Below are 24,875 nucleotides of genomic sequence, written 5' to 3'. Positions count from 1 at the left end.
GCTTCAGACTATACTACAAAGCTAGAGCAATCAAAACAGCATGATATTGGCATAAAAACAGACACACAGATCATTGGAACAGAAGGAGAGCCCATAAATATATCCATGCATCTACAGTCAATTAATCTATGATAAAGGGGGCAAGAATATACAGTGGAGAAAAGACAGTTTCTTGAACAAGTCATGCTGGGAAAACTGGACAGCTACATGTAAAACAATGAGATTAGAATATTTCCTCACACCATATACAAAAATAAGCTCAAAATAGTTTAAAGTCCTAAATTTAAGATTTGAAACCATAAAACTCCTAGAAGAGAGCATAGGTGGAACATTCTTTGACATACATTGTAGCAATATTTTCTTGGATCAGTCTCCTAAGGCAAAAGAAATAAAAGCAAAACCAAACAAATTGGTTGTGTTTGGATTCCTTTTTCTTTTTTTGGTGTGTATATATTGTAGATTTTCAGTTTGCAGTTACCATGAGGTTTTGATATAGCAGTCTCTATATATACAAGATTGTTTTAAGTTGCTGGTTTTTAAATTTCAAATGCATTTCTAATATTCTGCATTTGTACTCTCCTCTTCTCACAATTGCTAGGTTTGATATCATATTTGTGTGTGGATGATTTCCTACCTTTACCGTATGGTTGCTTTTACTGGCGAGCTTTCACGTTTGTAATTTTTTTGTTTCTAGTTGTGGGCTTTTCTTTTCTGCCTAGAGAAGTTCCTTTAGCGTTTGTTGTAAAGCTGGTTTGGTGGTGCTGAATTCTCTTAGCTTTTGCTTGTCTTTAAAGCTTTTGATTTCTTTGTTGAACCTGAACAAGAGCCTTGCTGTGTAGAGTATTCTTGGTTGTAGGTTTTTCCCTTTCATCACTTTAAATATATTGTGCCACTCCCTTCTGGCCTACAGAGTTTCTGCTGAAAAATCAGCTGATAACGTTATGGGGATTTCCTTTTATGTTATTTGTTGCTTTTCCCTTGTTGCTTTTAATATTTTCTCTTTGTCTTTTTTAAAAAATATCTTGATTGGCATTTAAAAATTTTATTCATTTATTTATTTATTTTTTGGCTGCATTGGGTCTTTGTTGCTGTGTGTGGGCTTTCTCTAGTTGCAGCGAGCAGAGGCTACTCTTTGTTGTGGTGTGTAGGCTTCTTATTGCAGGGGCTTCTCTTGTTGTGGAGCACGGGCTCTAGGCATGCAGGTTTCAGTAGTTGTGGCATGTGGGCTCAGTTGTTATGGCTCGTGGGCTCTACAGTGCAAGCTCAGTAGCTGTGGTGCACGGGCTTAGCTGCTCCGCGGCATGTGGGATCTTCTTGGATCAGGATCGAACCCATGTCCCCTGCATTGGCAGGCAGACTCTTAACAACTGCACCACCAGGGAAGTCCTTTCTCTTTGTCTTTAATTTTTGTCAGTTTGATTACTATGTTTCTCACCATGTTCCTCCTTGGGTTTATCCTGTATGGGACTCTCTGCACTTCCTGGACTTGAGTGACTGTTTCCTTTCCCATGTTAAGGAGATTTTCAGCTATTACCTCTTTGAATATTTTCTCAGGCCCTTTCTCTCTCTCTTCTCTTTCTGGAACCCTTATTATGTGAGTGTTGGTGTGTTTAATGTTGTCCCAGAGGTCTCTTAAATGGTCCTCATTTCTTTTTATTCTTTTTTCTTTATTCTGTTCCACGGCAGTCATTTCTACCATCCTGTCTTCCAGCTCACTTATCCGTTCTTCTTCCTCATTTTTTCTGCTATTAATTCCTTTTAGTGTATTTTTCATTTTAGTTATTATATTGTTCATCTCTGTTTGTTTGTTCTTTATATGTTCTAGCTCTTTGTTAAACATTTCTTGTATTTTCTTGGTCCATGCCTCCATTCTTTTTCTGAGATCTTGGATCAGTTACTATTATTACTCTGAATTATTTTTCAGGTAGATTGCCTATTTCTACTTCACTTACTTGTTCATTTGGGGTTTTATCTTGTTCCTTTATCTGGAACATATTCCTCTGCCATCTCATTTTGTCTAAATTTCTGTGATTGTGGTTTCCATTTCAGAGGTTATAGCTCCTCTTGCTTCTGGTATCTGTCCCCTTGTGGGTGGAGCTGGGTCTTATGCCTCTGGTGGGCAGGGCCGTGTCAAGGGGTGTGTTTAGAGATGGCTGTGGACTCAGGAAGATTTTAGGCAGCCTGTCTGCTGAAGGGTGGGGCTCTTTTCCTGCCCTATTGGTTGTTTGGTCTGAAGTGTCCCAGCACTGGAGCCTATAGTCTATTGGGTGGGGCCAGGTCTTGGTGTCAAAATCATGGCCCCCAGGAGAGCTCATGCTAATGAGTACTCCATGGTACCTCCACCACCAGTGTCCTTGTCCCCACAGTGAGCCATACCTGCCCCTGCCTCCCCAGGAGACCTTCCAAGAGCAGCAGGTGGGTCTGGTCCAGGCTCCTATGAAGTCACTGCTTTTTCTCTGGGTCCCAGTGCACACAAGACCTTGTGTGCACACTCCAAGCATGGAGTTTCTGTTTCCCCCAGTTCTGTGGAGTTCCTGTGATCAAGCCCCACTTGCCTTCAAAGCTCAATGCTCTGGATTCTCCTCCTCCTTCCAATGCCAGACCCCCAGGCTGGGGAGCCTAATGTGGGGCTCAGAACTCTTAGTCCTGTGGGAGAACCTCTGCAATATAATTATTTTCCAGTTTGTGCGTTGCCCACCCAGCAGGTATGAGATTTGATTTTATTGCAAATGGGCCTCTCCTACCGTCTCGTTGTAGCTTCTTCTTTGTCTTTGGATGTAGAACATCTTTTTTGGCAGGTTCCAATCATTTTTACTGATGGTTGTTCAGCAGTTAGTTGTGATTTTGTTGTTTTCAGGGAAGGAGGTGAGCTCAAGTCCTTCTACTCCAACACCTTACATTAAAAGAAAACTTGACAAATGCATGTTGAACAAAAAGCAAATGCTCTCAAAGGAAAGTTTTTTACTCCAACAAAATAAAATTCAATTCATCAATCCAAAAAATCCAACAACAAACAAACAAATGTGACCCAACTAAACTTAAAAGCTTTTGCATGGCAAAGAAAACTACTGACTGAATGAAAAGACAACCTAAGGAATGGGAGAAAATATTTGCAAATGATATGACCAACAAGGGGTTAATATCTAAATATGTAAACAGCTCATACAACTCAGTATCAAAAAACCAATAATCCAATCAGAAAATCTGCAGAAGACTTGAATAGACATTTTTTCCAAAGAAGACATACAGATGGGTAACAGGCATATGAAAAGATGCTCAACATTGTTAATTATTAGAGAAATACAAATCAAAACCACAATTAGGTATCACCTCAGACCTGTCAGAATGGCTGTCATCAAAAAGTCTACAAACAACAAATGTTGGAGAGGATGTGGAGAAAAGGGAACCCTTGTACACTTGGTGGAATGTAAATTGGTGCTGCCACTGTGGAAGGGATTCCTTAGAAAACTAAAAATAGAACTACCATATGATCCAGCAATCCCACTCCTATGTATATATCCAGAAAAAATTAAAACACTTGAAAAGATACATGCTTCTCAATGTTCAGAGCAGCATTACGTACAATAGCTAAGACATGGAAGCAGTCTAAGTGCCCATCAACAGATGACTGGATAAATAAGAGATGGTATGTGTGTGTGTGTGTGTGTGTGTGTGTGTGTCTGTATATATATATATATATATATATATATATATATATATATATATATAATGCAATATTACTCAGCCATAAAAAAGAATGAAATATTGCCATTTGCAGCAATCTGGATGGACCTAGAGAATATTATGCTTAGTGAAATAAGTTAGACAGAGAAGAAAAATACTACATGATATCACTTATATGTGGAATCTAAAAACTAATAAAATGAATATATATACAAAATAGAAACAGACTCACAGATATAGAAAACAAACTGTGGTGACCAAAGGGGGGAGGAAGCAGGGTGGGACAAATTAGGGATATGGGATTAACAAATACAAATTACTATATATAAAATAGATAAGCAACAAGGCTATACTTGGGAGCTATACCCATTATCTTGTAATAATCTATAATGGAATAGCACAGGGAATTATACTCATTATCTTACAACAACCTATTCTGGAATATAATCTGCAAAAATACTGAATCACTAGGCTGTACACCTGAGACTAACACAATATTATAAATAAACTATACTTCAATAAGAAAGGGGGAATTTGGTAGTACTTATATATTTCTTGATGAAAAAAAACCCCCAGTAAAACCACTATAAATGTGGCATAGCTTATAGCATTATAAGGATATTTTATTTCATTTCCTTTACAAGAAACCTCCTTTAAGGAATAAAGTAAAAAAGAAAACCACCATCTGGATTTTCCTATAGGTTTGCGGTGATTATTAGTGCAAGAAAATGTAAAAATACCTGGAAAGAATCCCTGTATGTTACATGTCATCAAGTGAAATGTTTGAAAATAGTGACTCAGGGCATGGAAAATCTATTTCCTTAATTAAAAACAATTATTTTAATTAGTGTAAAGTCATATGTGAAAGTTCTAAAAATTATTTGTAATTCATAACATACTGAACATACTCATTAAGATACCTAATTCTTTAAGTCTTATAAGGAATGAGGCCATTCCCTTTAGCTGTAGGTCATTATTCATAGACAAGTCGGCAAAATAACAACAGAGAATATTTGTCAAGAGTATATAGCATTTTTATGTTCTACAAAAAATTTTTTATGTTAAATATTCAAATATTTTCTGATTTTAATAAAATACATTTTTATAACTGAACTCCTTCCAATATTAAAGATAGCTCAGTACTTTTTGTACTTAAAGGGTGAGATATACGCCTTCTGGATAGATGACTACAATTTGGTCTAATTTTCCCCATACAATTATTATACCTCTTAGACAAACCAAGCTTAGTTGTACCCCAATTGACAATAAGATTTAAATCTTCTGGAAGCAAAGTATTTGGTCTCGTGTTGTCCTCTCTTATTTTATTACCAAGAGTCTTCTTTGAATTGTGGTTAACACGTTTACAGTCCTTGTTTATCTTCTGGCTTTGACCGGCGTGGTGTTTTTTACCGATACATGGGTTTTCCTCTCCAGCTGGATATATAATATTCTTGTGATCAACAGAAGGAAAAAACATTTCAGATGATATTTTTCCAAAGGATCTAGTGGGTAAATCTTGGAGATAGCTGGTGAAATGTTGGCTAATTTTATATTCATAGATTGATTTTCTTGAATTTGAATCATCTACTTTGACAGAATACAGATCATCTATTGTTATATTCTGATAAGTATCTATTGGACTTTGAGGCGTATTCAACTTTTCAGAATTACGCTGAGGTATGATAGGTAAAATTCCAAGTCCATTTTGTTTTAATACTAATCCAGTACCAGGAATAAAAAGTTCTGGTTCTTTCTGTTTTGACAGATGAATGATGTTTGTGTTTGAAACAGATTGATGTGCATGTCCATTCACTGCTCTATCTTTCCAGATTAAAGGGTTATATATAACTTGTCCATCAATAGGGCATGAATTGCACTTGTGGAGTAACCAACTGTCAATACACTTCCTATGAAACTTAAAAAAAAGTTATAAGTTAATCAGAGATATATTATCTTGTTTATAACGTATACTATCCATGTAAAATTTCCCCACTTTCATTATTGTGTTACTTTTAACACTGTTTCATAATATTGGAAGGTAATAAAATTCATCAAGTTTTATGGAAATATTTTGAAGTTCTCTTAAAAATGTAATTGGTTAGAGACTGATCTTCATTTTCCACATTAAAATGAAAAGCCTTCTATGGATACCATTTTTGCAATTTCATTAAAAACTCACTACTTATTCAAGACATTAATTTCACGGTTGCTTTCTAATGAATGAAAATTATTAAGTAATAAAAATGTCATAGCCAACTAGAGTTGAAAATTGATATGATGATGGTAAGACATAACGTGACAAATCACCTTCTAGGGAAGAAAACAAATTATCAGTCATTATAAGTAAGGGTGACTCTAAAGCTATAAAAGTTTATTTATTAAAACAACTTTATCTCAGAAAAAACCTGGTTACCACTACATAGTGATTCAGCAACTTTAGACTTTGATTCCAGTAAGTTCATTTGAAATAATAATAAACTATGTCAAATTAAGCATTTCTGTTTCATCTAAAGAATCATAAAAATAACATTAAAAAGTTAGTATTCTATAAGCCTTTTCCTTTTACAGGTAACTAAAGTAGATAAGAGAATCTAACTTAAAGTGCCATTTTATCTTTCCTCAATAGTTTATACAGAAATGAATCCTAATTAATAGGAATCCATCCTTGGGGGGCAGAGCTGCCTTCTCAATAGTCTCCGCTCTAGCTTTCTGCACACACTGTTCAATTTGAACATCTCTGCTCATAATTCAACTAAAAAGTAAAAGGAGAGACTTAAATTGCCACTTCATTTGTGAAAACTGGCCCTACAGGGAAAGTCAGACTAAAATGATGTGACTTCTACCTTGTGAGTACATGGTAGCAATCTTGTATGCTGACCAGGATGAAATGCCTTCAAACAAAGTCGACACTGGTAGCCTGGAGCAAGCAGCTTATTATTCTTTGTGATCAGTAAGAGAGGCAGTGACCTTACCACGTGTTTTGGTGTGTAAACTTGGCTAAATGAGAATAAAAAGAGAGACATGAATGGTCATATGTGATTGTAGATAAGGAAATAATCAATAGTACAGGTAATAACCTCCAAATAAATAATGCGAATGAACCCAGTGCTTTCTAGAACTGAAGATAATAAATCTCATACATTATAAAGTTACAAAATCTATTGTATTGACCTTGAACAAGATGGATCCAACTTCAACATCAACTTCATAAGGAACAAAATTTAATTTAGTCATTTCAAATAAAAATACTAACCTGAATTTTTTTGATTTGTACTTTTTAACATCAATGAAACCAGAACATAATTTTGGTGAGAACCATATACTCAAATTATTTCAGATTGAGCCAACACACAGGTTTGTGTTTAGAAAAATACAACCCAATTCACTCTGTCATCTGGTAGGAAGTAAGATATGTGGTAAAACATATTAAATATTCCAGGCTACTATTATAAACTGGTAGGTCATAATCTATGAGGAGACATTTCACTTGGGGTATATGCTTATTACTTCTGTATTGTTAGACCACGTTAATGAACTCTAAAGATACCAACCCCATTTTTGTACCAAAAGTACCAACAAACATAACTAAGATTACACAATGTAAATATGATGTCACTAGCAACTGATAAAACAATATTTAAAAACAAAATCTTGGTTAAAAGGTTAGATGCATTCTTATTATTCAAAAGTCATTCAGAATAAAGTTCAAATATATTCTGTAGAAAACTTTATACTTCTCATTACTCTTCAGACAAACTTTCATCATGCTACAAAAATTGCTTTTACCGGGCCTCCCTGGTGGCGCAAGTGGTTGAGAGTCCGCCTGCCGATGCAGGGGATACGGGTTCGTGCCCCGGTCTGGGAGGATCCCATATGCCGCGGAGCGGCTGGGCCGGTGAGCCATGGCCGCTGAGCCTGCGCGTCCGGAGCCTGCGCGTCCGGAGCCTGTGCTCCGCGACGGGGGAGGCCACAACAGTGAGAGGCCCGCATACTGCAAAAAGGAAAAAAAAAAAAAAAAAAAAATTGCTTTTACCAAGGTCATTTAATTGTCAACTAAAAAGAATCTGTGTGTTTCTATTATTTCAGGTTGTTAATCACTTTAAAAAAAATCTTGAAACTCTCTCCTTTTACTTATTCCATTTTCTCTGCCTAGAATGTCCTTCTATCCCTAATATTCTCTTGTCTCCTCCCACAATACCTCCTAAACCATTAGTTATACAGTATATCATTCTAATAGGTTGAAGTGTGATACCCAGCCAGGGCCAAGGGAAATGGAGATGGAGAGACTTTGTATAGGCTCCTTTCATACCCACAAAGCATTTTTTTTTTTTTTTTTTTGCGGTACGCGGGCCTCTCACTGTTGTGGCCTCTCCCGTTGCGGAGCACAGGCTCCGGACGCGCAGGCTCAGCGGCCATGGCTCACGGGCCCAGCCGCTCCGCGGCATGTGGGATCTTCCCGGACCGGGGTACGAACCCGTGTTCCCTGCATCGGCAGGCGGACTCTCAACTGCTGCGCCACCAGGGAAGCCCCCCACAAAGCATTTTATGCTCCACAAGAGTTGTGGTCTCTGAAGTGTGTGGAGCACCCACAGGGCATGGGCTAGATATCCACTGGGTTGGATAGAAATCTATCTATCTATCTATCTACCTATCTACTATATATATGTGGGATAGAAATACATATATACACACATACATATGTATAAACAAGCACAATTTTTGTTTGGTTAATTCATTGAAATGGTCCCTTAAAAATATTTCAATTTTATCCCATCCTATTAAAATGAGCTTTGTATATATTTTATAGTGTACCTAATATGTTAATTATACATGGTATGTTTAATTTTCTTTAATTGATACGAAGTATGGCAAAAGGTCTGGATGACTGTCCACTAGTCAGAGTTTTGAAATACAACCAATCCCCTTAGCATTCTCCTTCCCTCGGGGTGGAATAGAGGGCAATAAGGAAAGAAAGCCTTCCTTCCCATAGAGGTCATTTACCTCAAAGCAAATCTCAAAGCTCCCTGTATTTTTCCTTTACATAACATATATCAGTTTTAATTTTACATTTATTTAGATGATCACTTAATTGCTGAGGAAATTAGATATCCCTAATACCTAGTACAATCTCTGGTAGAATTAATAATAATAATAGACAGCATTATTTGAATATTTACTGTGTGTATTAATTCATTTCATATGCACAAAATTCCTATGAGACTGGTTTTATAATTATCCCCATTTTAAAGATAAAAATGTGGCAAGGAGAAGTGAAGTAACTAGCCCAAAAGTTGCATAGCCAACCTATGGTTGTACTAGGATTGGATTTAAGCATTCTAACTCCAGAGCCTTGCTCTTCACTTGAATACCATGTCACCTAGTATATATAATAAGTACTCAATACATATTTATTGAATAAAGAAATGAATAAAACTTATCCGAACTGAAAAATTATTTAAATACCCCAAGAAATATGAATTTCACTGAGAATCTCACCCTTGCTTTTCTTGAAAATGTGGCATCTTTTCTATCTCATTTTTAATATCTATATATTTTACAGTTTCATCTGATCTTTTTTCCAACGATCTCCATTTTTGATTTCTCTTCTGTAATAGGTAAAAGGTAAATGTTATTTTGCAAATTGTGGAAGCTTTTATCTTGTGCATTAAATCAGTAGGCTGTGTATCAATAACAAAATAATGAAAATAAATACTCATCATTTTAAAAGATAGCTTTTTAACACATTAAAGAATTTGCAAATTATTAGTGAGTCTAATATACTGTTGCACAGCTCCTATAACATTACTTTTTAGGGTAAAAATATTTATCTATTGGAGGAGGGAGATGCATGAGGGAAGGGATGTGGGAACAGATGTATATGTATGACTGATTCACTTTGTTATAAAGCAGAAACTAATAAAAAAAACAATAATGGTAATTGTGGATGTTTTATCTTGTGTAGTAAGTAGAAGGTAGCATTATTACTCAGCATCAGGAGATACTTATTTACTTGTTAGATTCAAATGATAGCAATAGAATTCCATGATGTAAGAAATTTTAAAACTGTAAATCATTGTCAGTAGCATTATAAGTCATTTTGTAGTGTTGGATCTTTTTTAAAATGAATTTTCAAGCTTGATGGCTGTAATTTCTGTCCTTAAGATTTATGTGTGATATCATTACATATTTGTTATTGTGTTGGATTTTATAAATTACCAATGTAAGAACTGATTGCCTATAAATCCTTATGAAAAAGAGTTCTCCAAAAATTATGGTCTTTGGTTTTTATTCAAGCACAGTCAGCTCTATTCCAGAGGGTTACCTATTCTTAGATTTTACTTAGATTTACAATAGGAAAATACAAACACTATATGAAGTTCAAGATGGATACTGTACCTCACGAAATGTAAATGAGTGAGAAAGATGGCAGCAGCTATCAAAACAATCCTGGCATAAGTGATATTCTATACATTCGGTACACCTAAAAATGCAAAACACCAAAACATACAAGAAAAAATCCAATTATTTTGATTGTTTTTGGTGAAAAATTCTGGCCAAGATTTGCTGGGAACTATGCAGATATGACAAGGCCCATCTTAAATCTCACCCCATATTAGCTTCCTGTTGCTACTGAAACAAATTACAACAAATTTAGCAGCTTAAACAACACTTTATTATCTTACAGTTTTGTAGGTCAGAAGTCTGACATGGGTCTCAATGGGTTTAAAATCAAGGGGTCCAGAGAATGGCATTTCTTTTTGGAGGTTATAGAGATCTGTTTCTTTGCCTTTTCTTCTAGAGGCTGCCCACCTTCCTTAGCTTAGCTTGTGGCACTTTCCTCCATCTTCAAAGCAAGCAACGCAGAATCTCTCTGTGCCTTTCTTCCATATTCACATATCCCTTTGACTCTCTTCTTTGTTGCCCTCTTCCACTTTTAAGAACTCTTGTGATTATACACTGAGCCCAGGCAATCCAAGATAACCTCCTTATTTCAAGGTCAGATGATTAGCAACCTGAATTTCATCTGCAACCTTAATCCCCCTACAACATGTAACCTAACATACAGGTTCTGGGCATGAGGATGTGGATATATTTGGGAGGGCATTATTTTGCCTACCACATATCCCTACCATGATGTCTTCCTGGAATGCTTTATCTTTCCTTTATCTCTTTTTCTAAGTTCCTTTAGGATGTACAGTCTATTGGACATTCTATCATTTGATTACCCAGTGTTTTCCTATATTTCATGAATGCTAGAGTTATACTTAGCAGAATACTTCTTGAAAACAGGAATTGTACTATATTCCTTCTCTGTCCTCACAAAATAGAAAAAGGTATATGTATAAAAAGTTTGCAATAAAAATCATTGATATACTAAAAAACTTCATTTTCCACAAAGCTCAATCTAAACATGTATCACTTATAAAAATTTTGCCACAAGCAGAGAATTTTAATTTACTTTCAGCAATATTCACCAAAAATAACATTTCAAGCAAATAAAGTTATTTTCTTACTCAAGTTATCAAAGAATTAGAAGACTATTTCTAAGAGAAATCTGGGAAAATATATCCTTCAGACATCTTAGAAGCAGCAAGTATTAATTTATTCATTATTATTGTTTATACATACATGGAAGATTCTTAATAATTAACATCAACCAATCAAAGCAATGGTGCGGCTTATTCAATACATCAAATTATGCTGGGCTACAAAAAGTTAAGTATCTCTATATTTTAATATATATATATGATAGTTTTGGAATTAACTTCTTAAAAGGTAAGTAGCTATATTATGAAACTTTAATGAAGAGGAACTGAAAAGCTTTCTAGTTTACCTTATCTCCTACTCAAACCATTGCTAAAACTCCCAGAAATAGTTTTTTCAGGCTAATGGCTGAAATGTTAGCATCTGAGGGAGTGGAAGGAGATATGGATGTGAATAATTGTGAGCCAAATGTGTAGAGAAGTTACTCTGAAAGCAGAGTGCAGAGCAGCAGGCAGGGAGCAGAACAGTGGAGAATGCCTGTATTGAGGGGTAGTAGGAAGAATCACCCTTGGGTACAGAAATAGCAGTCAGAGGGACAGAGGAGAGCATTGTCATTAACAAAATACTTAAAAGCAAGATTTGAGATCATTTACCAAAGCCACCCACGCATTAACAATTTGAGGAATACAGCACTATAAAAACTGAAAATTTTACACCGTGGCTTTCACCTGTCCTTGTCACCCCCAGCTGTTCCTCCCAACCCACCTTTCCACACGTTACCTTAGCCCCTTATTGTTCTTACCCACCCCTCTTCAAAAAATTCAGATTGCCCCCAAAATGGCTGCTAATGCCAAATATCGTCTTTCTTTTTTCTAGAATTCTCTTTAGCCAACATTCCTGAAACTAGCTGAACACCTCCTGCTAAACCTTATAAAAATTCTGCCCTTCTTCCTCAAGTGAGCTTTCTCAGGCTTGCTGTTTTCAATAAAGACTTTTGCTAATGGTGCTCTGGTTGATTTACTTCTATGTGACACATTGAGAAAACAAAGGACTAAAACAGTTTAAAGGAGAAAGGTATCATTCACCATTGGGGGTGATTAAAAACAGGTTTATGTTTTTATGAGAGGGTTTTAAAAATATTAATTAGACTCATCATAATGTAATTCCAGGAAGAGTGAAAAGTAAACTGATGCATTTTAGAAAAAAGTTTAACAAAGACTGAAGCAAAATATTTTCTTCTTAACATACAGTTAAGATTTCAATTAAGAAAGCACAATATCCCAAGCACAGCAATTAATTGATGTTTTAGTGTGGAATTGTGGGAAAGTTTGAGGAATACTCAAAAAGTAATGAAAATTTCTCTCTCTAATAAGTATCTTGTTTTTGTTAAGGTATAAGATGTGAAAGAAAACAAAACATGCATCATTGCAGTTTGGAGTTGGGGAATTCGAGTTCAGTTGATCTAGTCAATATCCCTCTGGCTCAGTCCTAGGAGTTTTTGGCAATGACCTCATTGGTGGTTCAAAGAAAGTTACAGGGGGTGAGAGGTCTATCTAGCAGGGCTCTGAGCTTGGAAACTCATTTAGGCCAAACTACAAAGCCTGTGTTCAGAGCTTCCAAGAAAGAATGCTACTTCAGACTCTCAATCTAGACTGGAATGCAAAGCCAATACTCTGTGTGAGTAAAGAAAATAAAACAACTGAAATTCTTAAGGTACTGGGCTGACACAGATCACTAGTCTGAAAATCCTAAATAAGTAGCCATCTTTAAGGCAAACACACTATATAGAGGAGGAAAAGAAGAAGCCTAAATGACTAGTACTCTAATGTTCAAAGTTTCCTAAAATTAAAAAAAAAAGTTAGACTACAAATTTATAATATTACTGATTGATACTTACTTATAACACTTCCCTTCAACTGGAAATTGTTGACAGTTATTACAGGGAATTCCAAGGTGTTTGTCTAGTCGCTCTTTCTCAACTGTAGCCACAAGTTTGCTAGAGTTTTTGAATTCCTCTAAAATAAGTTTTAATGGTGCAAAGTCTTTCCTACACAAGGGACATTTCAACATGGAAGTGTGTGATATCTTATCCTGATATTCAGCTAAGATCTTCATGCATTTTATATGAACACTGTTGCCACAGCCAAACCTGTTAGAAATAAAATCCAAGTTTACCATTTGTATACAGCAAAGTTATATATATATATATTTTTTTTTCTGTGCTACCATATTTATTTCCTATAAAAATAGATTCTGAACTGATTCTCCAGATATAGCTTGATTACACACATAAACACTATTTTATCTATCTAATCTAATCTATCATATTTAATTTAGTACATCAGAATTCCAAACAAAATCTTTTCCATTTCAGTGAAATGGTGGTAAAAGATTTTGCATCATTATAATATTTTTATTTTTAAAGTGAGAATGCATATAGTCTTAACAAAAAGGAAAATTATAACAATAATTATTGTTTTTAAACAAGAAGCATCACTGAGAGCAGGGGTGTCACCTTATTTTTCTAGAAGTCACACAATATGAATGTGGTTGTACCCAATAAATATCTGCTGAGAGAAATAATATTTTGGGAAATAGTAATTTTAAAATATGCAAAAGAAGCAGCTATGTGAAAAAAATACATGTGGATGAAAATTTTGGTAAATAATCAGAAAAAAAAAAGAATTGAAAAGTTCAATACCAAATGGTTGCCCAAATTTTCCAAGTCCAAATTTACAGTGCCTTTGAAGAATGGTTAAGTACAATACTCTCAATAAACATTTATGTATAAGTGATATTTTGAATTATTTAAAGATAAAATTTAGAAAAGCTGAAGAGAATTTTTATCATTTTAAAGTAAAATAATCTTCACTTTCAGAAAAACTGTAACTACTCTAAGCCGTGGCATTTATTCATGTGTATAAAACAGAAACATGAAAATTATCTACTTTAATAACTTAAAGTGAAAAAGTAAATAAAGTGGAGTTATTTTTTAACTTTCATCCTTTAAAATGTAGCCCAGAAATATTTAGAGTTAGCATAGGACCTCTCACAACATGTTAGGAAATAAAAGAAGGCCAATTAAGTATAATTGTTTAAATATGTATTATTTTTCTATCAACATGTTTCATAACATATTACAAATATATTGAACTAGAATTTTTTCATAAGTTTCCAGAATCCAAAGAAAAATCACATCACCTGCAAAAGGTGACAGGAAGCTTTTTCTCTAAAAGTACTTCTTGACAAATAGAGCATATATCATCTGAACTAATTTCCTTCTGTTTAATGTAACCATCTTCTTCAATCTGTGCATTTTCATTGTTCCTTCCTTGTTGGGGAGTTTGAACTAGATGTATCCCTCGAAGCAAGTTGCTGATTTCTCTTTCCACAAGACCTAATCGCAAAGCAGCTAACGATAAATTCCAAAGTATTAAAATTCAGTGGCAAATTGGAGACAAAGAAACAACTTAGGCGGAAAGTTAGGATTTTTTCCCCAAATATCAGAAAGATTGAATTATTACACTGACATTTACCACTTTTCGTATTCCTTTCAGAGCCAAAAGGTCAGAAGAGTCATTTATGAAAAGAATAGAAGTTATCTCTTGTTTTCCTGTTACTGAAAAGAGTCAGTGTAACCAGTGCATTATAAAGGTTTCAGATTAATTATATGACAGTGTTCCTCCTTGGATTGGTGTTATAATCATCTCTTACATTTTGATCTGTTCTCTTGTTCATAAACAAATATTTATCATCATACAGGAGTATTTAAAGAAATGGGCACAAATACAGAAAGGAGAAGAGAGATTCGAGTAGTTAGTGTAATTAACATTTGTTAGATGAATAAATTAGTAAATAGATAATGAGAGATGAAGACACAGTTGCGCTTATTTTCCTTAGTTTTACGTCCCCACAAGTGTCTCGGTAGCCACATTCTTCATAGATTTGGTCAGTATTCCTCAGGACAATCTGTTAGGAACTATACTGCCTATACATTTGGGATACACAGTCTTTGAATTCTGAATTTTCTCCATCCTGCTGTCCTTCTAAGAAATGGTGTACTAAGTGCATATAGTTTTGATCAAGGCATCTTAGATTCCTTTTTTCTCTGGCCCATTCCCATGCCCCTCTTCTTTCCCTCTTCTTAACATAATTTAAATGCCAGCTGTTGTTGGTCCCCTTGAGTTCTATTCATTTTATATATTCTTTAATACATAGAGATTAAAAAATCATTTGCAAGATAATGAAAAGCTCCGTTTTCCCTAAAAAGATTACCAATTAAACATTAACAATACTGAAAACATCACAGTTACATTTCAATACAGAAATCTCTGTTCCTTGTCTGAGGTGGCATGGCAGGTGGAATGTGGGAGGATATCATATTTTAATTAATCATTACTTTGGAGGATGAGGGCTATTTGTCACAGAGACACAGAAACATCTGCTCTCTATAGAAATGAGGAGGAAAATGAAGACAGAAGATTGTGCTTTGGGGGATAAAGATTCTCTAGAGCAGCAGAAATACTGAAACATAAAACTTCTTAAGAGGAGCTGGCTACAAACTGTTCTATGTGGTATAACATGAATTGGAGAATAAAAGGGAGAAACAAAATCTTCTGAAATTAATTTGGAAAAATTAATGTATGAGACTATAAAAGAATATTCTTTCATAAAGGAGAGCAAGACAGCTAACCTTATCAGATATCATAATGTATTATAAAAAAACAAAACTCACTATAAAAATTATGAAACAAGGATGAAAAGAAGCACTATTTAATAGCTGTTATTGAGATAACTAGGTAGAAATATGGAGAAAATTAAATTACTTCAAACCAAATACCAACCTCCAATTTATATCAATACAACTACACATGGATGCTATAAAGAAGAATAAAAATAAAATAGAAAACCTAGCAGAAAAAAAATCTCTAAAATACTAAGGAAGATAGACAACTTTCAAAGTACCAAAACAATATACATAAAAGTAAAAATGGTCAGATTTAGCAACACACAAAAATCCATATACATATATATAAAACAAAATTTAATGAAACCATATAAAAAAGAATTATGACATTAGGAAAACATTTGCAAAGAGGGGTAATCCCTATATTTAGGAAGAGTGTGTAGTTTTATCCCAATAAATAAATAGCCAAAGTTTAATTTACACATGTAGTACAAATATTAAAGTCAACAGATGTTCAATCTCATTAATATCAAAAGAAAAGTGAGTTAAAATCAAAATGAGGTGCAGACACAGAATAAATCTAAATAAAAGGTAATAAATAAATAGAATGTTACATCTTGTTTGCCTTATGTTATTTTCTCTTTTTATTTGAAAAAGTTATTTCAGGGCATTTTAGATTTTAAGGGTAAGTTAGATGTATGGTAGAATGAAAACTATTTTCTTACTTAATTTACTAGGAATGAATAGATTACTATGAACTTTGTATCTGTTATTTTTTCCCACTTTGTGTGACTTAGTCTTTTTTTCTAATATTATAGAAATATTATTAGCTTTTCAAAATATTTCCATGTATCTTTATTTTCTTTGGAGACTTAAATATGCTGTTAATGTCTTCCATTTTATGCTTAAGTAATATGGTTAAATATGCCTAAAACATGATTCCAAAAAGCAAAGCTAGCAGAAAATTGATATACTGCTGAAATCATAAATCAGCAAAAGTATTGCTATAAAGCAATACCTATGGGTGACTGACATAAAAATATTAATACTTAAAAAGGAAAAAAAACTCGAACTCACAGATACAGAGAACAGATTGATGGTTGCCAGATGTTGGGCCAGGGGACGGCTAGGAGGTAGGAGAAATGGCTGAAGGTGGTCAAAAGGTACAGACTTCCACTTATAAAATAAATAAGTCATGGGGACATAATGTACAGCATGGTGACTATAGTTAATAGTACTCTGCTGCATATTTGAAGGTTGCTAAGAGAATAAATCTTAAAAATTCTCATCTCAAGAAAAAAAAACTGTAACTGTGTGGTAATGGATGTTAACTGGATTAATTGTGTTGATCATTTTGCAATATATACTTACATTGAATCATTATGTTGTACACCCAAAACTAATATAATGTTATATGTCAATTATATCTCAGTAAAAAAATAATAGTTTTACTGCAAGATCCAGTTAATGAGACTTCAGGCGACACAAATAATTGAGAGAAGAAAAAATTTCGTTTACAAAGAATATAACAGGTAGTCAGAAGTAAATTAAATGCCTAAAATGGAAGAATGTTAAATAAATTATGATATACCATACACTATCATGGTATATCATAGTTTAATATTCACTGATGACTTGAATGAGAGAGACTACATAGCACTGAAAATACAAAGTAACAGTGTGTGACAAAAGCAGAACACAGAATTCCCACAGACTATTAGGTATACATAAATACAAGGTCAAAAAAGAAAAGAGAAAATAAAATGTTTATTATATCTTTGTGGTGGGTATTTAAAAAATTTTCCTAAATGCAGCTTTTATTTTATCCATAAATATTTAATTGAGAAAGGGACAAGATGGCATTTCCTAGACGTTGTATTTAGGAAAAACCATTAGGTAATGAAGCCAGGTTTTACTGGGAAGCATTTGTTTGGGTGATGGAAAATAATATTCAGTGTTCAAAAACTGATATCTTTATAAAAAATTCCTATGTAATCATCTTTATAGGTCTTCAAAAATAAAAGAGAATCTCGGGTTTCTTGTATGCAACACTAGGGCACAAATAATTGTTTCCAGATTTGTTTTAGAAAATAATCTATGAATGATGTTCAAAATGCTTCTGCTTCACTACCTTCTTCTCCACACTTATGTACATACTTTACATAATATTATTGAATAATTGTTTATAGCTTTCTTTGAATTACTTTAATTTTCAAACTTTCATTTAAATGATAAATTTCAACATTATTGAGACTTATACTTTCTTTGAATATTTGTGCATAAAGGATTTTCTCAACATTGAGTAGCTAAAACGTCTTTTAAATATGAGGTATAAAAATATTTTATTTTAGTAGGAAATATAATTTTTCAAAATTAATATATAGGATCAAATTTAAACATTTAAAAAATTTCCTACTATATGGATATTTATAAAAAGAATAAGATGTGGTTTCTGCCTTCAAGAGCACAAAGGATATGATATAAAGTATTATATTGATCCATATGAAATTGCTATATTTGTAGATGAAAAAATATTGGCAATTCATATGATTCAATTTATTAAAAAAATCACCTAGTAGAGTTCCTAATATGCAGTACAATAAATATTTGTTGAGTGTAATTGGGTAGAGCTGCACTGTTCAATATGGTAGCCATTAGCCATATGTGGCTACTGAGAACCTGAAATGTGGATAGTGTGACTGAAAATTGAATTTTAAATTTTGTCTTATTTAAAGTTAAATGGAAAACTGATAATCTATAGTTTCTGGAAAATTTATGTTTATAACAATTTGGGTATTATATGAATTTATTTTTCAACTGAATATTTTATGATGTCTAAATGCAGATCAAGCATTTCCAATGAAAATATAGTGTCTGAGGTGAGATGCATTGTAAATGTAAAATACACACTAGATTTTGAAGGCAGTATGAAAAAACATTAAAATATCATAATTTTTATATTGATTACATGCTGACATGATATTTTGATGTATTGGGTTAAATTAAAATATGTTATTAAAACTAATTTTCCTGTTTATTTTTACTTTCTATAATATGTTACCAGAAAATTACATATGTGGTTCACATCATATTTCTGTTGGGTAGCCCTGGTATAGAAGCTTGTGAAAATGATATGGAAAATAGTGTAGATAATAACTAAGACTTTGGAGAGGATGTGAGCATTTAACTTCAGGTGTATACAATGGAGAAATAGAGAAGAAAACAATATCCATGAACTCATCCAACCTAATTATTGTGTATGAAGGGACCGGGAGAGAGGGTGAAGTACAGAGTAGGTGACATTTCAGAAAGAACCTTTTGTCTACAATGTGAAGGAGAAAGCAACAAAGTGCAGGTGCTGGAAACAGGGAGGCTACAAAGGACAGTACTAAGGGCTGATGAAGGTTGAACAAAGGTAAGAATGAGGATGGGGAAGTAAAATCACTGTTGAGAAGTAGGTAGGATGTAACATAAACAGGATTTCTTTACGAGAGAAGAGGATGAGAAAGGAAAAACAAGGAGAATGCCAAGGTTTCTAGCTTTGGAGACTAAAGAAAAAGGAAAGCCAATATGTGAGGTAGGGAATACAACAGGAGAGCACATATGGGGGGAATTTACTATTCCAAATGCCTGTGGGACCTCCAAAATTGTGGTGCTCAGAAGACAGCTGGAAATACTGGTCTGCTGATAAGATGTGGAAATCACTGTTACAGAGGTAACAGGTGGAAACAGAAAATATGAGATGTTTCTAAAAAAATGGGTAGAGAGAAGAATACAAAAGAAAAACCCTTGTGAAACACTAATATTAATTTATTATCTATGTAGGACTTTTTTTTTTTTTTTTTTTTTTTCTTTTTGCGGTATGCGGGCCTCTCACTGTTGTGGCCTCTCCCGTTGCGGAGCACAGGCTCTGGATGCACAGGCCCAGCGGCCATGGCTCACGGGCCCAGCCGCTCCGCGGCATATGGGATCCTCCCAGACCGGGGCACGAACCCGTATCCCCTGCATCGGCAGGCGGACTCTTAACCACTGCGCCACCAGGGAGGCCCTCTAGTAGGACTTTTAAATGTTAACTGTGTTTGTACTTATATAATATTTGCTTAAATAGAACCAATAACTTGAATTGAAAAAAATTGAAAACTGATTATCACTTTAATTCTTTATGAATATTATAAACATTTATTAATAAATGTTAAATGCCTTTGCAGTTCTTAGATGAATCTAGTATAGGTTAAATAAATCTTTGCAGGAAACATTTCCATAATGATAGCATCTTTATTATAAAATGTATAAATCTAAATAACCTGTGATAGAATTATTTTTCTATCTCTTTTATTTTTGAGGACTCTAGAATTTAATTTTAAATTAAATTTCAAATTGAAAATTATAAAAAAATTCATATGCCTGACTTTAAACTCAATGGAGGTACTGACATAAAAACTATTTAACTATAAAATACATATTTTTTTTTGCATAAAAACTTGTGAGTAAACATTTTTAAATGAAATTATGTATCATGTCAACTATTTCTGGGACCTGAAAAATTACATTTGTCATTTTTCTCATAATTAAAATAAATTTAGATACAGAAACTACTGTAAATCCTGCTTAGAATTCATGAGGGAAAGTTTTTCTACTGAAAACCTGGCCATTATTTCACCTCATTTTTTATTAAGTGCTTTTTAATGTGAAATGGCATATAAAGTTACATTTTTTGTTAAATAGGAAGAAAAAATGTTCCAACTGTCTTAAATGTAACAAACTGTGTTACAGTTTTCAGATTGTCTGGACAATAACTGTCTAAATTTAGAATATGTCTAAATAAACAATTATTAAACTCGTTAACTTCAAATTAGTAAAAACACACAAACACAACTTACATTCATGATTCCTTGGAAGCCTGAATTTTTTCAACAAGACCCTAATATTCAAAAATAGAAAAACAAAATAAAACATTTATTTCTGACATAACCTCAAAAGGTATTATTAATTTTAGAATAGGAATGGCATTACAGAATTTATATTGCTTTAAGTGTTAGGGATAAACAAAATTCTCATCAGTTTTCTGTTACAGGAGTCGTTAAATTTTTGTTTTAAAATAAGCATATGTGAAAAAACTATGATACATGGAAACAAAAGACATTTGCAGTAAAGAGATTTGGCAGAGAGAGTCCATGTATTTCTTTATGACATAGAGTAGCCCACAAAGAGAGGTTAGTGAGGGAATCTCAGTATTCACAGCACTCTTTTTAAACTTCCTTGGAAGTTTCTTACTCCTGGAAATGGAGGAATTTTCTGAATAGAGTAACAAATGACTGTTTTCCTATACATACCACTAGGTATGTATGACAGAAAAATACTTTCAAATATCACCAATTATAATGGAATATGACTTTTTTTTAAAAGTGGGAAATATATATTAAATTCTTACTTAAATATATTAAATATACTTTAGTATGTTAAATACTTGGATTATATTTCCATTAAGTTTATGGTAAACATACTGTAAAAAATTAGTTACATTACATAAAAATCAGAACAGAATGCCCTTGCTCTGAGGAAGCTGACATAAATAAAAATGGAAAAAACCTATTTTATGTATAATAATAAAACCAAATTGCAAATTTTGAAGGGACCATATTTTATATTTTTATGCTAACTAGAGCAAATAACTTGTGTTAGTAGATGCTCAATAAAAACTGATCAAAACAACAAAAACTTGGTAAATAAAAGCATTGAAAATAACACCTATATGTATATATACTGTTTTCTAACCTATAAAGAAAAGCATTAGAAATATGATACATACTTTTCTTAATTTCTTGTTTGATTTTTTCTCTTAAAATATCAATTACAAACTTTCTATAATAATATAATTAGTGATTTGTTGGTATAAGTATAGTAGGTAAACAAATGAGTTGATGTGGGTTTAAATTACATGGAAGGAATTTTTTTGTTTTTCATTTCTGGGATCACCTATAAACAGGTTCTGACTCTAGAGGAAAAATTTTATATTTGACAGAAGTAATCTTCAGCAGAGTCCTATTTCAATCTTAAAAGATTCATAGTCAAATGCTTATTGAAAAGGAAAATAGTAAAATTTAAAAATATCATAATGAACCATGCAATTATCATCAGTGATGTGAACAGGGGAGATTTTTTGTTTTATTGTTACATTTCACCTTTGTACATAATGAAAATCTAAACATTGATTTTTTTTCTTATTAAAAACAATAACATTCCAAACATGTAGAGGTGGTAGTATGCTTACCTCACTTTAATTTTTAAACCTCACTTAATTTTGGGGATGAAATAAAATATCCAAAATGATATTGACAAGCTACAACCATTTTATCTTTAAGTTCTCCCAACACCAAATTTCTTTAATCTTGCAGTACTCAAGCCATGAAGAAGGCAAAACATGTAATATACCAAGATGTTCCTTTGTGGAAGATCTTCATTACAATGTCACTTACCAGCATATATGCTTACAAAGTTCCCCTCCTTTTAGAAATATGGCACAATTACAAACATGAGGATTTCCTAGAGAAACCTTCAAAAGAAAAATGCATACTTAAAAAAAAGTTCCAGTCAGTTTTTAGAGTTATAGAGTAAAATTAATAGATAATTGGATTAAAATAGATTTCAAGAGATATTTTAGTTTAGGTATTTTAGGTGACTCCAAAATGTTGAACATAGTCTACTGGAACATCTTAATTCTTGACACAAGTCTGATTTTTCACTTCCTTATTCTTTGCCTTGTTAAACAAATTGCATTGTCAGCTAAGACTGTTTTTAAGAGACCTACATTCAGGCAAGAGAAAAGAAATGTAATTTTAAAAACTTGAAAAAAAATCTATAAATTTTTAACTGAAAGGAAATTCTACTTTGCAATGGAGCTAAAGACCTTTTGTAAAGTAGTTCTTCTGGGGTTTTTGTTTTGTGCGTTTCAATTGGTGAGTTTAATTTTATTCAAGAAAACTAATTTTATTCACCAAGTCTGTACTGGCTTAAACTATTTATTAAATGCTCTAAGGGTTATAAAGTGAAAAAAGGACGTCTGAGATAAGCAGCATGACACTAAATTAAAAATTTTCAAGTCAACTCCTGGGAGGTAGAGTGGTGGCTGATTTTTGAGTGGTGAGAATAGGATTTGAGAATATGAAATATCTGTGGTCTTTCAGCAAAATTAAAAAGAATTTTTATTCATTAAGACTTTCCAAGGAATCACCATTTAAGCCATACTTTAAAAGGGTCTTGTTATAGCTTCAGACTGTCTAAAAAGTAAAGAAAACCCGATTTTATTTATTTAGCAAATATATACGTCTTGTAAACAGATTGTACGATTTTCATTTCGTTTGAGTTACAGGGTTAGTGACTGCTAACGGATCTGAGAACGCACGTAAATGCAAACCATATATTCAGATAAAATGTCTCCGTTTTTAAGCCCAGAGATCAAAGGCCATCATCTTAGAAGAGTTGGATGCAATTTGGAGTCCTAACCTCCAATAATGGAACTTTTCTAACAAATACTATTTCGCTCTGCAATGTGCACATCTTTAGAGTCCGGAACACTCGCGGGTGGGGTTCGGCAGCAAGTGGCCACATACAAGGTGGGCCTGGGGGGACCGCGCGGGTCGGCATGGCAGGGAGCCGAGGCGGGTTGGGGGTGGTAGTTACTCGGAAATCCCTGTTTTCCGGCTCTTCCTCTCTCAGTAGAAAGGAGGTGGGGCCCATCTCTCGTAGGAGGTAGATGTTGCTGCTCAGCGCCTGGTCTTGTTGCCAGTTGAGGCGGTCAATAAAGTGTCTTCGCCTTTCAGAGGCCTTACAGCTTCCGCGAAGCATCTTGTCTGGGTAGGGGCGAAGGCAGCCCCTCCGCAAGGCTTTCAGAGTCGCCCGCCGGTCTCCATGACAACCGCGTGCCCGCCGGTTGCCTTGGAGTCGCAGTGTCCCAGAGTGCCTTGCGCGGAGGTTTGCTTCCGCAGCTCACCCCCGCCTCCACTCCTTCCTGAAGCGACAATCCTGACTGTAGAGTGTTTCTAATACCCAACTGGCTGATTTAAAAGCTGGTGGTCAAAGTCATCGCTGTCAAATCTCTCGCGTTCCTTCTGCTGGTTCCTCGAAGGCGGGGGCTTGTGAATTCTGTGTTAGGATAGTCGCACAACCCGGTTACAGTTTGGGCTCTGGATGCTGAAATTATCCTGTGATGATTCATCATTTTTATCCGAAAGCCCAGAGTGACTGTTGACATTCAACAGTGTTCCACAAACATTTTCCGATTGCGTACTAGGTGCATAATCTGAATGAAGCGCTGGGGGAAGATCAATGATGTGGAAGACAGGATTTTAACCTGGGAAGTTAGACTCTTAAGTAGGGATGTATGTGCTGGTGGGGGGATGGTCTTTAAACGAGGGGAGCATCTTTAAGTTGCATGTTTGTGTAGGGATGGGTGTTTGGGGTGGGGTGCGGAATCCATTGCCTCTATGCCCTCTAAATTTACAAATCCCAATTGAAGGAATAAGCTATGCAATGTTGACTCAATAGTTCAAATTGTCTATGAGCTTTGTTACTACGTTCTAGGGGGAGAGCTGTAATATAGTATGAGTCAAGTAAAGAAGCCACATTACTGCAATATCTCTTTAAGAAATTGAAATCGGGAAATAGCCAGTTGGTGGTGCAAACATAAAGATGGGGGATATTTGTCCCATTTTATCATGGGAGGAACTCACAACTAGATTATGTCAAGAGCAGGAAGGAGAAAATGGCCAAAGGCCCCAGTATGAAAGAAGATGATGGAAATGGCAGCTTTCACATGTGAGACATCTGGATAAACAGCATCTAATCCTAGGTCTAAGGTTTTAACTTAACTAAATTTTATCTCTACTCTCCTATTTTTACTAATAACAACTAATGTATGTACTACCATACTGCCACTTTACCATTAATTTAATGGTGCTAGATGTTAAACCTTATGCATTAAGAAAAAACTACATATTGAAACCACAAGAACTTATAAATT

General features: G+C 34.1%; 1 protein-coding gene across 1 annotated transcript; it reads right to left on the bottom strand.

Annotated features, from left to right (window-relative positions):
• Positions 1-4,786: 4,786 nt before the first annotated feature.
• On the bottom strand, positions 4,787-23,701 carry ZSWIM2 (zinc finger SWIM-type containing 2). Its single transcript, XM_060107354.1, has 9 exons — positions 23,537-23,701; positions 22,333-22,409; positions 20,737-20,777; positions 14,371-14,581; positions 13,067-13,318; positions 10,081-10,165; positions 9,181-9,290; positions 6,528-6,681; positions 4,787-5,599 (listed from the first exon to the last, which is right to left on the bottom strand). The coding sequence occupies exons 1-9, from the start codon at positions 23,699-23,701 to the stop codon at positions 4,787-4,789; spliced, it is 1,908 nt and encodes a 635-aa protein (XP_059963337.1).
• Between the last annotated feature and the right edge of the window lie 1,174 nt (positions 23,702-24,875).

Source organism: Mesoplodon densirostris, chromosome 8 (genome assembly GCF_025265405.1).
Source record: "Mesoplodon densirostris isolate mMesDen1 chromosome 8, mMesDen1 primary haplotype, whole genome shotgun sequence".
Classification (NCBI taxonomy): Eukaryota; Metazoa; Chordata; class Mammalia; order Artiodactyla; family Ziphiidae; genus Mesoplodon; species Mesoplodon densirostris.
This window is presented reverse-complemented; position numbering and strand designations above follow the sequence as displayed.